Source organism: Lactuca virosa, chromosome 5 (assembly GCF_052849685.1).
Source record: "Lactuca virosa cultivar CGN04683 chromosome 5, Lactuca_virosa_CGN04683_v6, whole genome shotgun sequence".
Taxonomy (NCBI): Eukaryota; Viridiplantae; Streptophyta; class Magnoliopsida; order Asterales; family Asteraceae; genus Lactuca; species Lactuca virosa.
This window is the reverse complement of record NC_136430.1, coordinates 2569387-2585009: the sequence shown is the minus strand read 5'-3', so window position 1 is coordinate 2585009 and position 15623 is coordinate 2569387. Positions and strand designations below refer to the sequence as shown.

The 15623-nt window shown below is 37.6% G+C and overlaps 1 protein-coding gene across 1 annotated transcript in view; it reads left to right on the top strand.

The window, feature by feature from the left end:
- The window catches only part of LOC145115903 (uncharacterized), a 168052-nt gene extending 159438 nt beyond the window's left edge, over window positions 1-8614 (top strand). The window contains exon 2 of the mRNA XM_079052261.1: window positions 8016-8614. Within this exon, the coding sequence (XP_078908387.1) occupies window positions 8016-8614 (599 nt within the window). The remainder of the gene's footprint in view (window positions 1-8015) is intronic.
- Window positions 8615-15623: the final 7009 nt, after the last annotated feature.

Genomic DNA, 15623 nt, shown 5'->3' with positions numbered 1-15623 from the left:
TGAAAAACTTACGTTTTCGGAAGATCGGGTGAAGAACGGGATGCTACTTGAGAGAGAAAGGTAAATGTTCTTGAAGGTGAAAGTGAGAAATGAACTAATTGGGGAGTAAACTCATGTCTAATCCATGAGTTCACGGCCATGATAGAGTTCACGACCCAAACTCCCTTTGTTTGGCCGTGAACACCTAACTACGGTGTTGGTTGTTCCATTGCTATCCCGATATTCTAGAAATCACTTCCTTTTATCCTTTCGATTCATGAATAATTAATAAAATTACACAAACAGACTTTAAACCGGCTAAAAATTAGGAGAAATGAAATTGACTTTTAATTGAAGTGTTGGACTGTAGAGTTTGTAGGAATGAAAATTTCGGGTTGTCACATCATCCCCGCGTTAGATGGAATTTCGTCCCGAAATTAGCTCTCTTAGCATTACTACTGGGGTTGCTCTCTTCTGATTGGCAGAATACCCATTCGTAGACTTGGCAACTTTGCCCTTCTGTTCATGATCGGATTCATACTTGGTCCATCTATCACTTTGCTTCCTTCTGGGCATAAACAGATTTCGAAGATCGACTCTGTTTTCTCGAACCATTGCATGAGGGCAATGACTCCTTCAGTCCCATTAAAGGACAATGGCTGGCATTTGGTGAAATCCTTGTAGGAGAACTCTCTCGAGCACACGAGGACCTCACCTCGAGTAGAATCAGTAGGCGTTTCACGTCCGCTGGTACTGATGGAGTGATATTGAGCCATGGTTGTTGCCACAGCCGCAGCCACTGCAGCGTTTATAGCTGCCATATCGATTTGCGAAGGAGGCGGTATTGGAGTTATCGGGGTCGTGCATCTGTTTGATTTGCGAGGAGGCATCGTTGCTAAAAGAATACAAAGATGAGACGGAATAAGTCTAAAGCAATGGAAACAAGTCGAAAGCTGAAAAGACAAGGTTATCCTAGTTCTGGATGTATCGGGTCCTGACTTCCACAGGGTTCTAGAAACAATTCATAAATGAGTCTATACCTAATAAACTCTATGAATTTGGAATAACTATCCTCGAATGAATATCTGTTTCCTGAATAACTGTTACCAGCTGCATGTAAGAAAATAATCCTAACATATGTAATGTGAGCAGTGTTTCCACTCGCTCAACAAATTAACAGGATTAATATTTATTAGTGTGACGTGTAAGACGTTTTGGTTACTTCAGTTGATCTCTCCTTGAAAACTTCTCATGAACTTGTTCTTGTTCCTCCTGGACTCTTCTGTTGTCTACTACGAGGAAGTGGTTACATCTATCTGGGCCTGTCGTGCGAGAATGAAAGTGACTAAAGAATCTATGAGCTTTAAGGTAACTTTATGGGGTGATCCTTACGGACTCTTCCTATAATTTTACAAGGTACACAAGTTTCTATATAATTGAAGATTAAATAGACCTTCGAATAAGTGATCCTACACCAAAACTACACCCTTAAAAGGAATGGATAGCGAAGCGTAGGCCACGGATTCTAAGTCTATAAGATCTTGATTATATATAAAACTTTAGGAATATACTTTGCAAAATTATAGACCTATCCGCAAGGGTCTTTTAAGTTCTCACATAAGATATTTATCTGGACTAAAATACTCCTATAGTATTCTAACTCTGAATGTACTTGTTCTGGTGTTCTGGTAAGTTTTAACACTGTTGCAACACCCCATGATTTCCAAACACATGTCGGTCACATCTCAAATGAATATAGTTGATCAGGCTATATTGATCCTAGCTATGATTACATAACTGTTCAGGTTGACGACAGTTCCCAACCTTTAAATACTTTAGTTCTGTTCTCCTCGTGACACTAGTTCTATTATGTAGATGTATAAGCAAGTAGGTATATTTTTATAACTTGTAGTTATACTATAAAATATATCATTATCCATAGCACTTCAGCCCCATTGTATTTATAGTTGTATATCTTTTATCGGTTGATATACTTAGTTCACTATAAACAATGCTATGATACCAATCTGTCACACCCCAAAACCAAGAACGGCGGAAACGTTCTGGGGCGGAGGACGTCATGTTTAGTATCACGAGATATGTATATGGTAAGCAAGTAATGAACAACCATTTCATTTCGAAAGAAAAGTGTTTACAATGTGTGTGTTCACAGAACATAGAATTCATACACAAATAACAAAACAAGACTTGAAGCTATAATGCTTCATCTTCTGAATCCCCAGCACGAGCACCTGTCTAATAGTCTCCTGAGAATACAAGTTATTTGAAAGAGTTGATCAGCAAATAAGCTGGTGAGTTCATAAGAGTTTAGTGATGTAAGTAAGTGTAAAGTGTTGTTAAAAATGTAGATGTAAAATGGTGTTGAAAATGTAAGTTCTGTTTTGGAAAGTTCGCCTGTTCCTCTAGAAAATCATATATTTCCTACATGAACGAAAGTTAAGTAAAATGTCACTACAAGCCTTTCTATGGGTACTAAGTGGGTACAAGTTATATAAGACTCAGAGTAAACAAACAATCGATTGTGCGCATCTGCCCTAAGCTCACAACCCAACGAGGAACAGAAATTAAGGCGGATAGCACACATCCCATTGGTTGTTAGATCATTGTCATATATAACCCTGGTGTATTCACTTGTTACTCATGGAGTTAATTGTAATGGTTCCTTTATATCTAATGAAAAGTTCTTTAAGAAAACCTATATTTCTTATAGTAAAATAGTGACCACAGTGACTACTTTTATAATAGCTTAGTTTATACTGCTATATATAACCTAATATCAGATAGAAAGTTAATTGAGTGAATCTGCCCTAAGCCCACAACCCAACGAGGAACAGGGAGTAAGGCGGAAAACACACATCCAACTACCTATTGGGTATTAGTTTTATATATAAACATTGTGTATAAACTACGTTATTATAGAGTTACTCACCTAAGGTCTTTTAAATTGTACTGGTCTAATAAAATGGATTAAACCCTTTACTGGGAAGTTTCTAGTTTTGTATACCAAAAGTACTGATTTTGGAAAGTATGTTTTGTACTAGAAAAACTATGCTTGACTCTGTGTCCTATAACCTGACCCATACCTGGTACCCTTATGATGACTTAATGTATACTAAGCATACATGTATATAGAATCGGGTAGATAATAGATTGGGTGAATCCGTTCCAAGCCCACAACCCAAAAAGGAATAGGAAATGATGCGGAGAGCACACATCCTATTAGTTGTCGGACCCTATTGGTATATATGTATCATGTGTTGTATATATTAAGGAATCATTAGACTAGCATTATGGTCCTATCTTTTAATCGCAACCGTCTACCAAGCCATCTTCCGTTATGTGCTAGACTCGACTGTTCCCTTTGTCGTTTGTAAAAATGTATATTTTCCCTAGTTTATAACTATCTTGACTCAAAAATAGTTTAAGTTTGACTTTCAAGTGGTACTGTCACTTTATGAATGTAATGGGAAATGTAAGTACACGGTTTTCGTTTATAATGACATGCGGATGTACTAATAACCTAAAAACATATTTTTTTATTACGGTCATAATGTGAAGGCTAGAACGCCTACTAGACGCTCTCCCTGTCAAGAGATTAAGGGTACTAAACGCGACCTCTGCAAATTCTTGCAAGCCGTGTAATTCACATTAAAGTTATATGATCATGTATACCCAATATAACTATCACCTTTTGTTTAAAACAATGAGTTAGTGATTCATTGGTATAATTAGATCCTGTATGTGTTCTCATGCTATAGCAACCTAACTTGTTTGTTTTGTATTGTATATTGTACGTTCTGTTTTTTTCTCGTAATTGTGTGTTCTCTCTGTATGGTATTGTTTGATTCTCTTCACTGTATCTTCTGTGTGAACTGACTCTTTGTGTACTTCATTGTACTAGAAGTAATGAATAACGTTCTCCTAAACTATACCTATTATAGTTTACTAATGTTCTACTTGGACTTTTATTGAAAAGACACGTTTATCTACTAAGTTATGCTTGTACCTTAAAAACGGAGTTTTGTATAACTATAAAGTAACATAACTTTAAAAGAGTTTTGAAATAGTTTGACAACTTATAAATGACATAAGTAACATTTTGAAAGATGTTTAATAAAAAACATTTACACAAGTATCATTGTGTTCAACTTGTATCCCCCCTTAAAACAGTTAAAACAGTTAAAAGATTCATTACGGGGTATGAACTCACCTGATGTGGGTGATTCAAACGGGTATGCGTGTAAGGATGAGAAGTTCCACGAATGAAGTCCCGAGACACAATAAGTCCTAAATGACATATAAGGACACATATTGACATGAATATAGTCTTTATAAACAACTATATGAAAGGAAACACCTTCCGGGACTAGGAAACACCTTGATCAAGTGCTATAGGTACCGAAGGGTTGCATCGAAAGGTTGTATGGCATGGCATTGGAGTTTATGGCCCAAGGACCACTCCTTATGGAGTTTACGGCCTAAGGTCACTTCCACCATGAGTTTACGGCCGTAAACTCATGGTACTAAGTGCCATTGTGTGATTTAAGGTCTTATAAGTCAAGGGTAAGCCTTCTATGATCAAGTCCAAGCCTTAGGAAAGCATTAGGGGCACAATAAGACTGCTTTGTAGAGTTTACGGCCTAAGGACCATATCCTTATGTGTTTACGGCCATAAACTCCTATGGGGACATGTTTTGATTGTTGTTTAAGCTCTTAAACACTTCTAGGAAGGATCAAGACTAGTATCCTAGGCTTAGGAAGGGACTAGGGTTCATTTAACCCCATTTAGATGGGTTTACGGCCCAAGAACCTCCCTTGGCCGTAAACTCCTTTGATCCTATGTTTCTTGGTGAATTTCAAGTGTTATCAAGTTCATATTAAGCACACAAGAAGCTAGGGCAAGTGTACTTACAAGATAGAAGCTTGATTGGGTGTTTAAGGTCTAAGAACACTAGTGTGTGTTCTTGGTGTTCTTGGTGTTTTTGAAGATCTAAATGAAAATCAATAATGAATGGATGAAATGATGTATAAACACTAGGTGATAGGGTATAACAACAAATCAACTCAAGAAAAACTTACGTTTTCGGAAGATCGGGTGAAGAACAGGATGCTACTTGAGAGAGAAAGGTAAATGTTCTTGAGGGTGAAAGTGAGAAATGAACTAATTGGGGAGTAAACTCATGTCTAAGCCATGAGTTCACGGCCATGATAGAGTTCACGGCCCAAACTCCCTTTGTTTGGCCGTGAACACCTAACTACGGTGTTGGTTGTTCCATTGTTATCCCGATATTCTAGAAATCACTTCCTTTTATCCTTTTGATTCATGAATAATTAATAAAATTACTCAAACGGACTTTAAACCGGCTAAAAATTAGCAGAAATGAAATTGACTTTTAATTGAAGTGTTGGACTGTAGAGTTTGTAGGAATGAAAATTTCGGGTTGTCACAATATATATATATATATATATATATATATATATATATATATATATATATATATATATATATATATATTACATAACTACCCAGAAATTTATAATTTGTAAACATACATAAGCAATAAGTACAAAAGTAATAGTATTAACTATTCTAAATATTCCAACAATACATGTATATTCTGGATACTTATCACCTGCAATAGTTAAACACTGAGATGGATAAACGGTGACGCTTAGTGAGTTCAATAACATTTACAATATAACATTATACCATATATATATAAATATATATATATATATATATATATATATATATATATATATATATATATATATATATATATATATATATATATATGTATATTAATATGAAAGAAGCAAAGAGGAACAAAGAACAACAAAGGCATATGTGTATCATATGACATGCTTTCCATATGAAACAATGATTTGATTCAAAGATTTATGATCAATGAGACACAATGATTTCAGCATGATATACATCATAAAAACTCCAACCCAAGAGACAAAGAAAATACCATTTATGTTATCATTTTGCTAGCTTATACAGGCTATCAACCCTACCTAGCCCTATGCCAATACCAAAGTGATACGAGTCATTTTCTACAAGGCCAAAGGCACAAAGCCAATACCAAAGTGATACGAGACATGCTCTACACGGCCAAAGGCTTAATACCAATACCAAAGTGATACGAGTCATTCTCTACATGGCAAAAGGCACTAAGCCAATACCAAAGTGATACGAGACATGCTCTACATGGCCAAAGGTATTAAAACTATTACTTGAATAACACAGGAAAGCACATTGCACATATAACACATAACATACAATTGTCCCTATATTGAACTCACCGTGAAATAACCGAATGATAAAATGCTGATTTGGGCAGCACTTCGTTTCTAGATATGACTTTCTTTGACGAAACCGGGGATTTTAGATTAAATCCGAGCTTTACGTGGGCAGAGTTTCGACTGAAAAGATTATTTTCTCGGGGTCTTCGAGTGCGTCGGGTGTTAGGGAGTTTCCCTAGGTTTCGGGGGTTTTTGGATAGCTTAGAAGAAAGTGGAGGGTCTAAAGGTGTGAAATTTGTAAACAAAATCTGGAGAGTCTCGCTTTCTATTTATAGTAACCGAAGTCCATCATTACGCTGGGCGTAATCTTTAGGTACGCGGGGCGTACTGGCTTCTGCTGCTCTACGCTGAGCGTATTCTCGTACGTTGGGCGTAAAAGCTTCATATCATTGATGTGTCAATTGTGCGAGATAGGTGTCCTCCGTCCAAAGAAAGAGGCGACGTGGTAAACTTCTGACCTAGTCCGAGTACGCTGGGCATAATCTCATAAGTTGGGCGTACGACTTCGGATAGTCTCGAATTTTATGTTTAAAAATTTAAAAATTCATATCTTTTGCATATTGGCTCCGTTTTTGACGTTTTTTATACCCAGGCGTAGGTGAGATTATACTCTACAACTTTCGTTTAGACTCCGTCGGCTAATTATGACTTCATTTTTAATATTATATTTTTAACAGGCCGGGACAGGAAAAGTCTGTTAAAAATTCATAACTTCTTTATCCGATGTCCGTTTTCGTCTGTCTTTTTATCGTTTTACTACTATTGACGAGACCTTCAATTCTCGTTTAAGTTGTGTCGGCTAAAAATCACTCGATCTTTATTTCGAGTTTCGGGTTGTGTACTGCTATGCCAAATCTTATAAAAGTCATAACTTCCTCATACGAATAACATTATTTTCGTTAACATTATTTTTACTTATTTCCAACTTTATATTTTCGTTAATTTCAATAGTTGACTTTTGATCGGAATCTCATAAGACTTCCAATATTTTCCGAATGATTCTAAACATAGTTTTACTTCAAATCTCGTAAAAACTATCTTGTTAGAACTCAACGCTCAAAATCATATAATATTCAATAATATTCACTAACAAGCTTACAAAATACGATAATTACACTAGGTTAATAACGTTTATGTTACATGTTTCATGACAGGGCCTTGTTCTTTTTCTGAGCACGTGTCCTCTAAGCAGGCATGTGTGAGTTAGTTTCTGAGTAATCTGAGAAGGGATATCTATGAGTTCGTTGCAAACACTTTATATCGGACATTGGCTGAGCTGTAGACCAATGCCAGTCGCACTCGAGACCCATGTGAGAGATTAAGGCTAGAAGGGCCACACTTCCGGTAAGTACGACAAAGGGCATGAGGGACCCTGTCGCTCAGGGACGACTAGCTGCCTGTGTGGCAAGGAGGGGCATTTGGCTTGGGATTTCCCCAGGAATTTCAGGTTTGCTTCAATTGGAACCAGACAGGACATATGAGGGTCGAGTGTCCTCAGCTTACGTCTAGGGCGGTTCAGAATCTGGCCCCCGCGACCCTGCATATTACTGATAGCCGACATAGGAAGGTCGAGACACCGAGGGCTCGAGGAAGTGCATTTTAGTTGACAACAGAGGAGGCCCGACCAGCTCCAGACGTTGTGGCTAGTATGTGTTCTTTATTATTCTGTTAATTTATTTATGTTGCTTTTGTTATTGATCATGTAGGTACCTTTATTGTGAATTTTGTAACTACGCTTGTGCTGTTTGAATCGGGTGCAATTCGGTCTTTTGTGTCATCATCTTTTTGTTACGGTTTTAGTATTGTGCGAGAGGCCTTGATCAGGCCCTTGAGAGTCTATGTACCTGATGAGTGTCCAGTTTCCGTTACTGATATCTATCGAGGTTGTGTGTTAAAGATTTTTGGTGTCGGATGTCCTATAGATCTTATCCCTATTGCGATGGGAGATTTCTATGTCATCGTAGCTATGGATTGGTTGAGCCGGTTTGGGGCTATGATTGACTGTGAGCATCAGATGGTGACGGTTCGAGTCCCTAGTGGAGGAGTGCTAACCATTTACGGTGAGGGTACTAGGTCAGGATCAGTCTTATATCCTACAACCAGGGCGATGCAGAGTTTGCAGCATAGGTGTATGGGCTATCTGGCATATGTAATGGATACTCGGGTTGAGAAGAAGGGATCGATTTCCATTTCTAATGTTCCTATTGTAACCAATTTTACCGATGTTTTTCCTGAGGAGTTACCGGGTATGCCTCCTGCGAGGCAAGTGAAGTTTTATGACGATCTGATTTCGGATGCGGAATAGATTGCCAAGGCACTGTATCGTCTTGCACCTCCTGAGATGCAGGAGTTATCCTCTCAGCTTCAGGAGCTGTTAGGAAAAGGTTTTATTCAGCCGAGTAGTTCTCCTTAGGGAGAACCGATCCTTTTTGTCAGAAAGAAGGATGGTTCACATCGGATGTGTATTAATTACCGGGAGTTGAACAAGCTGACTGTGAAGAACCGTTATCTATTGTCGAGGATTGATGATCTATTCGATCAGTTGCAGGGGCATATTGGTTTTCCAAGATCGATTTGAGGTATGGCTATCATCAGATGAGGGTATGGGAGGAGGATATTCAGAAGATGGCGTTCCGAACTCTTTACGAGCATTACGAGTTTGTGGTGATGCCTTTTGGGCTCACCAATGCATTGGCGGCGTTCATGGATCTCATGAACCGAGTGTGCAGGTCCATGTTGGATCGAGCGGTCATCGTCTTTATCGATGACATTTCGGTCTATTCGAAGACCAGAGAGCAGCACAAAGAGCATTTGTGAGAGATTCTTGGAGTTTTGAGGATGGGAGGCTCTATGCCAAGTTCTCGAAGTGCGACTTCTGGTTGCACGAGGATCAGTTTCTGGGACACCCCGTCAACCAGAATGGTATCTTGGTCGATCCAGCCAAGATAGAGGCGGTGATGCGGTGAGAAGTGCCGAGATCTCCATCTAAGATTTCGGTTTGGCTGGATATTATCGGAGACTCATTTGAGACTTCTCTAAGGTTGTTGTTCCTCTCACTAAGTCGAATAGGAAGGATGTTGTGCTCAGTTAGGGGCTTGAGCAGCGGGCATCATTCGAGACTCTTCGCCAGAGACTGTGTGAGGCACCGGTACTTGCCCTCCCCGAGGGAGTTAAGGATTTCATAGTCTATTGTGATTCGTCCATCACATGTAACCTCTGAAATCTTGAAGATATATTGTTGAGAATAACCCTATTTCAACGTGAACTCGGCGAGTTGGAGGGACTAACTCGACGTGTTCAAGATGGAAGAATCGCGAGAGTTTAATGAACCAAGTCGAACAGTTGAGATGCCTCAATTCGGTGAGTTGGTAGATGGGAAGGAAACCCTAATTTTTAGGCTCTTGCTCCCTATTTATTTTCCTTAATTCCTTTTCTGGCCTCCTTATCAGCCTCCATTGTTATCAAAACCCTAAAACGAGTTGTAGCCTCCATTGTCAAGTTTTCGGTGCCTTGTGTAACACTAGTCAAAATAGGTCAATAGACAATCACATGTGATTATGCCAATCATGAAATGTGATTTTGTTAAACTAGTAATGTGATAAGAGTGCTATGTAGTTCATGATAAATTCTAATACAAATATGAACTTTCTTTATGATACAACTCAAAGTATACGTCCATACGATTCGAAAAATATAGAGAATGTCTGAATCTGACTTTGCATGAAGAAGTTATGATAAACCGAACACTATAAATCTCTATAATAAGAGGAATTTAAAATAGACTTAGAATTAGGTATTGGAGTCTAAAAGAGAGTTGTAGTACTTGTAAATACCTACGCGTGCATATAAAGAACGTCAAAAACGGAGTTCGTATGTGAAAGTTATGACCTTCCGAAGATGCAGCTGTCAGAAACCCTAATCTGACTGAGTTCACGACGTGAGCACAGAACTCACGACGTGAGGAGTCATTTATCCACATCTCAGAATCTAGAAGGTGTGTGATGAGGCTGCGAGGGGATAAGATCCAAAGTCACAACGTGAGCAAGGATATCTCACGATGTGATGAGTCACATGGCCACCTTCCGAAGCTAGGGACATAAATGGAAAGTCTACGGGGATAAGATCCAAACTCACGACGTGGGCCTTATAAAACCCATGACATGGGGGTCCAAAATCCTTACTATAAATAGCAGGTCCGACTTCAGCCATTCTTACACCTAAACTTCTTTCTCCTCTCTTCTTTGCTGAAGCCATCTTGCATCCCGAGCCCCGACGACCTCGTACGCTGACCGTTTCTGCTTAGATTACATAAAAGCATGCTACTAGGGTGAGTTTCACGGCCCCACTTTATATTATTTTGGGGGAAAACGCATGCTAAATAATATATACACGTTATTATTATATTTATATGATAGTATGTTAGCATCAACGTAGATAGTTATAATAACCGGGATATAGTTATTTCGTATTTGAAAGTATACAACTATCGTAAAGTTGTTAGTGTTGGAACCTGAAAGTGAACCTCTAGCAATCCTAAGTATATATTCCGAAGTATGTTGGTTCCGAAGGAAGATGTGATCCAGAACCTGTCCGGAGCTGGAGAAAAGAAGAGTGAAGTATTTTGAAGAGCTCGGTGTAGTTGAAAGACGCAATAGAACACTTGTTGAAGCCGCTCGATCAATGTTGAACTATGCAAACTTACCACTCTATCTTTAGGCTGAAGCTGTATCCACTGCCTGCTTCAGTCAAAATCGAAGTATCATTAATCGACGTTTCAACATGACCCCATATGAAGCAATGAATGGTCGAAAGCCAACAATCTCATTCTTACATGTCTTCGGGTGTAGATGCTTCATCAAAAACAACCGTGATCAGCTTACTAAGTTCCAACCCAAAGCTGATGAAGCCATCGTTCTTGGGTACTCCTCCAAATCAAAGGCTTACAGAGTTCTCAGCCGAAGAACTCGTATTCTGGAAGAAAGTTTTGATATTACCTTTGATGACAACTTTGTTCGGAATTCTGGTCCCACTCATATCACAACTCACATCATGGAGTCTGATGTTCCTCCGCCAGGATGTCCGAACCCTCAAACCATTCTTGAGGTTGACTTTGAAACCCTCTTTGGTCCTTCCGAAACCGCTCTTGATTCCGAATCTCGATCAAGACCTTCTCTAATTCCAATTTCTTCTTCGGAAGCTCCAATTTCTCACAACCTCTCCGGTCCACTTCCGAGCCTACCTCCATTTGATTCCGAACCGTTTCAACCCTCTCAGGTTGAGGGGGAGAATATGTTGGGTTTTGAGCATTCTAACACTTCCTAAGTGTACATGCAACCCTAATAAACCTTGGATCGATGTTTGTCTAAGGTACATGCAAAATATTAATTTCCAAGGTTTATAACCTATTTAGCATGGCATGGGGTAATTTTAAACATAAAAGGACTAGATGAATTACATACCTTTTGTTGATTGTTGATTCCTTGGAGTTTGAGAGCCAAGCACCAATAATGTGAATGCCTCAAATGGAAATCACAAATCACCACAATAACCCATGTCTTTTCCTCTTCCAAGGATCCATGGGTTAAAAGCTCCATGGATCATCCATGGACTTCCATATAAGCTTAGCCCATTAACAAATGAGCATTAGCCCACACCATATAAATACAATAGCCCATGATTTAATTAGTCACCATTTGATCACTAAATTAATTCATAATTAATTTAAGACCAATACTAATTAAATAATACAATTTCATATTAATATATTATAACTTATAATATATTAATAATCCGTAAATATACTCTTCTCATAATGTTATCCATATAAATAGTTCGGGTGAAGTGCAACCCAAATGGACCATGCCGGGTCGGGTCAAGTATATACCAAATAAGTTATGGACTTAGACACCTTATCGAACAGTCTCCCACTTGGATAAGTCTAATAACTGTATTTGCGTATGTTACTTCAAGAACCAACCAGCAATCATAGCTCTCGAAAACTCTGTTGAACTATGAAGCGCCATTTTAGATAAGTGATCATATAATCCTCTGTTCTCATGATATCAGCCGGACAAATACATGGAACAACGTCGTACTTATTGTCCAGCAGTTTGTTTCTCGATTTCCGATTTGTTTGACAAAGAACTAAATTGAACACATCAATTTGGTTCTGACCGGGCCCGGTACATAGGTCAAAACAAAATCATCGAGGGGCCCAGATATCGCTTCTAATCCTCCAAGGACTAGAAGGAACAGATAAACTTCGACTCATATACTTGTTTCTACTACTTGTTGAATTATACACAAAGGCACGTTTTATAACATCAAGTTACTGATGCGTTTACGTGCAATCAATGCACAACCAACTCATAGGTAACAACTCATATCTCTAGGTTTGAAGACTTATATGATATTACCGTCTCACGATCAATCGAGATAAATTCCATGAAGTGATACAAGTGTGCGTGGGTTAATTCCAATACTCATAACTTATGAGCACTCATGAATGTTGTAGCAACCATTGCTATGACTAAACACATTTAGCCATCTACAAACTCGATTCATGACAGTCTTAATTCATACCTACTTCCAACATATGAACGACTGTGGAGTTTTTAAATAACTTAGTCATTCGGAAAGAATAACCTAGCTATTCTGGAAGTCAAAACATGCAAAGTGAAACACAATAATAATCGAATCCAATATGGTCTCAGAACCCTTTTGAATATAAATAAAACCACCTTTTATTTATCACCATATTGATTACACATTATTCATTGTATAATGTTTCAAATAATCAACTTAATACTTGAACAAAAAACAACAGTCGTCCCATGCTCCTAGCATGTACACTTTGTTTTTCTAAACAATAGTTATGCCATACTCCAAGTATGCACACTATGTTTGTCTATGATCTTTACTTTGTGAAATAGATCAATTGAACATGATTCCAATGATGCTCATTTCACTATCCCAAATCCTTATTGTAAATGTAAGAATTCCTAATTCCTACCATTTACCAAAAAAACTGTTAGATTTTAAACTTATATGCACTGATCCTCTCGTAATGGTTATGCACAAGGTCACCAAAACCTTGTCATCAGTCATTACAGAGGATTCCAAAGGAGATCAACTCTATGGAAACGAACTCTCATATTCAAAGTACATTGCTTTGAACATCCTTCTTGCATAATAGTTTCTAACTTTCTCATAGATTCTTAATATCCAACTCCCAATATGGAAAATTTCCATATTCCTATTTTGATTATCATATCTGAACAAGAGCTACCTCTTTTCAGAATATATCCATATGGTCCTACCAAAATTTAACACTATACTTCCAACTGTCCCTGAGCAACCAATCTTTGGTGAGCCTTAGATAGTCCCCCACAATTGCTTAATCATTTTAGTCTTATCCAATTCTAGACTTTTCCCTTCTTAATGCTCTGAGCATTTGGAAAATTTAGAAAGGATGAATATTATAGCACATGTGACCGATCCTATACCCGAAGCATATGGGACACGATTCACGATGTCTCACATAAAGACCTGATACTGGATCAGTCTTTTGCTACAATACTTTTTTATTTTCCATGTTTTCAAAAATCGACTATGAAGAGGGATGTCGTGATCATAATCGAATTTGAGAACGCAATATATATAAAATTTCCTTATGTTGAACCATTCCAACATAAAATTCATATATATATCCTTGACTAAAGATGATTAAAACTCAATCAAGCTTTTAGAATTGAAATGAAATAGAATTTCCTCTCCCTTAGTTATAGCAAAACAACTTTTTCAACCCCTACAACTTTACGAATTGAAACTTTTGTTTTTCTATAATTAACATTGCTAACTTGCAACACTAAACATAATAATCATGCTCCCACTAACATGATGATTATCAGCATAACACTTATGCTCCCACTAGCTCTGACATATTTCCAGAAATCAGCTGGACTTCTGAAATTTAGATTCGTACACCCTTTCTTAGATAGCTCACATGTGTGTCTAAACAATTTCCAGAACTATGAAAAGGGATGTCGTAATCATAGTCTTAATTGTTTAGACCTTTGCCATTTCTCACAAGTCCATGTTAGTGTGCCGGTTAACCACACACGCTCCACTAACGACTTTGAGAATGCAAACATCACAATTGCTATCTACTTAAAATCTTCTTAGTGAAAGCATTACCTCACCATCATTTTCATGAATCAGATAGAAACCTTATGACACTTAGATTTTATGGTGTATGAGTTCCTATCCATGTGAATTTGTCAAAACCATAATCACAAGACAAGGTTAGTAACAAATTCAGCCTTACATGGATTGAACTTGTTCAATCTTAATTTCTTGTCATCTGGTAGCACAAGGCCCACCAATGCTTCCAAGCTGTTATGCACACAATTTAGAACTAACAGAACTCATATGCATAGTCAACTTAATAGGAACAGACACAAAAACAAGAATTATGTCAACTTAATAGGTTTCAAACCTTAAGTCGTGTGCTAGTGATAAAACTCAGGTTTTACTCTTGATTAAATCTTGAAATCCTTTCAGGATCTTTAAGACTCCCACTGTCCTCTTGACATATAAGTTTCCCTAGTCAAGGACCATTCCTTGACAAAAAAAATATTCAAGGAATAGTGCGGACTCTTATCAAGATAAACACTTCACACAATTGGTCTTAGTTGGTCTTTGTCTTATCCAAGACATCACAACTTACCAATTTCAAATGTACAGGAGTAGAAAACATTTTACACTACATTTGATAAGTGTTTCAAACCTTACTTTATGTCACTCAATGTTACAATCTTGGAGTATGACTCTAAGAGTTGTTTTTGGAACGAAGTATGATCCATCTTCTTGATTTTAACCATTCCAACAATTCATGACCCCTCATCTTAGTCATAACAATGCACTAAGATGTCCTTAGAGTATGAATTTGTGATATGGCTTCATAATCATTAAGATGATCATAAAACCATGTATGATCCATCTTCTTGATTTTAACCATTCCAACAATTCATGACCCCTCATCTTAGTCATAACAATGCACTAAGATGTCCTTAGAGTATGAATTTGTGATATGGTTTCATAATCATTAAGATGATCATAAAACATGATACTAAAGTACTCTCCTATCTTTTCAGATTTGAGAAACTTTTTATCTCTCTGCCAAATTTGATTCTTCTCATCCGTTCTGCCATACATTGAAACTTTTCCAATGTTACAGAATTATACTTAACCTTATAAGTATAACCATATTTACTAATATTTAGTAAATCATGACGAATTGATCTTTGTGGTGG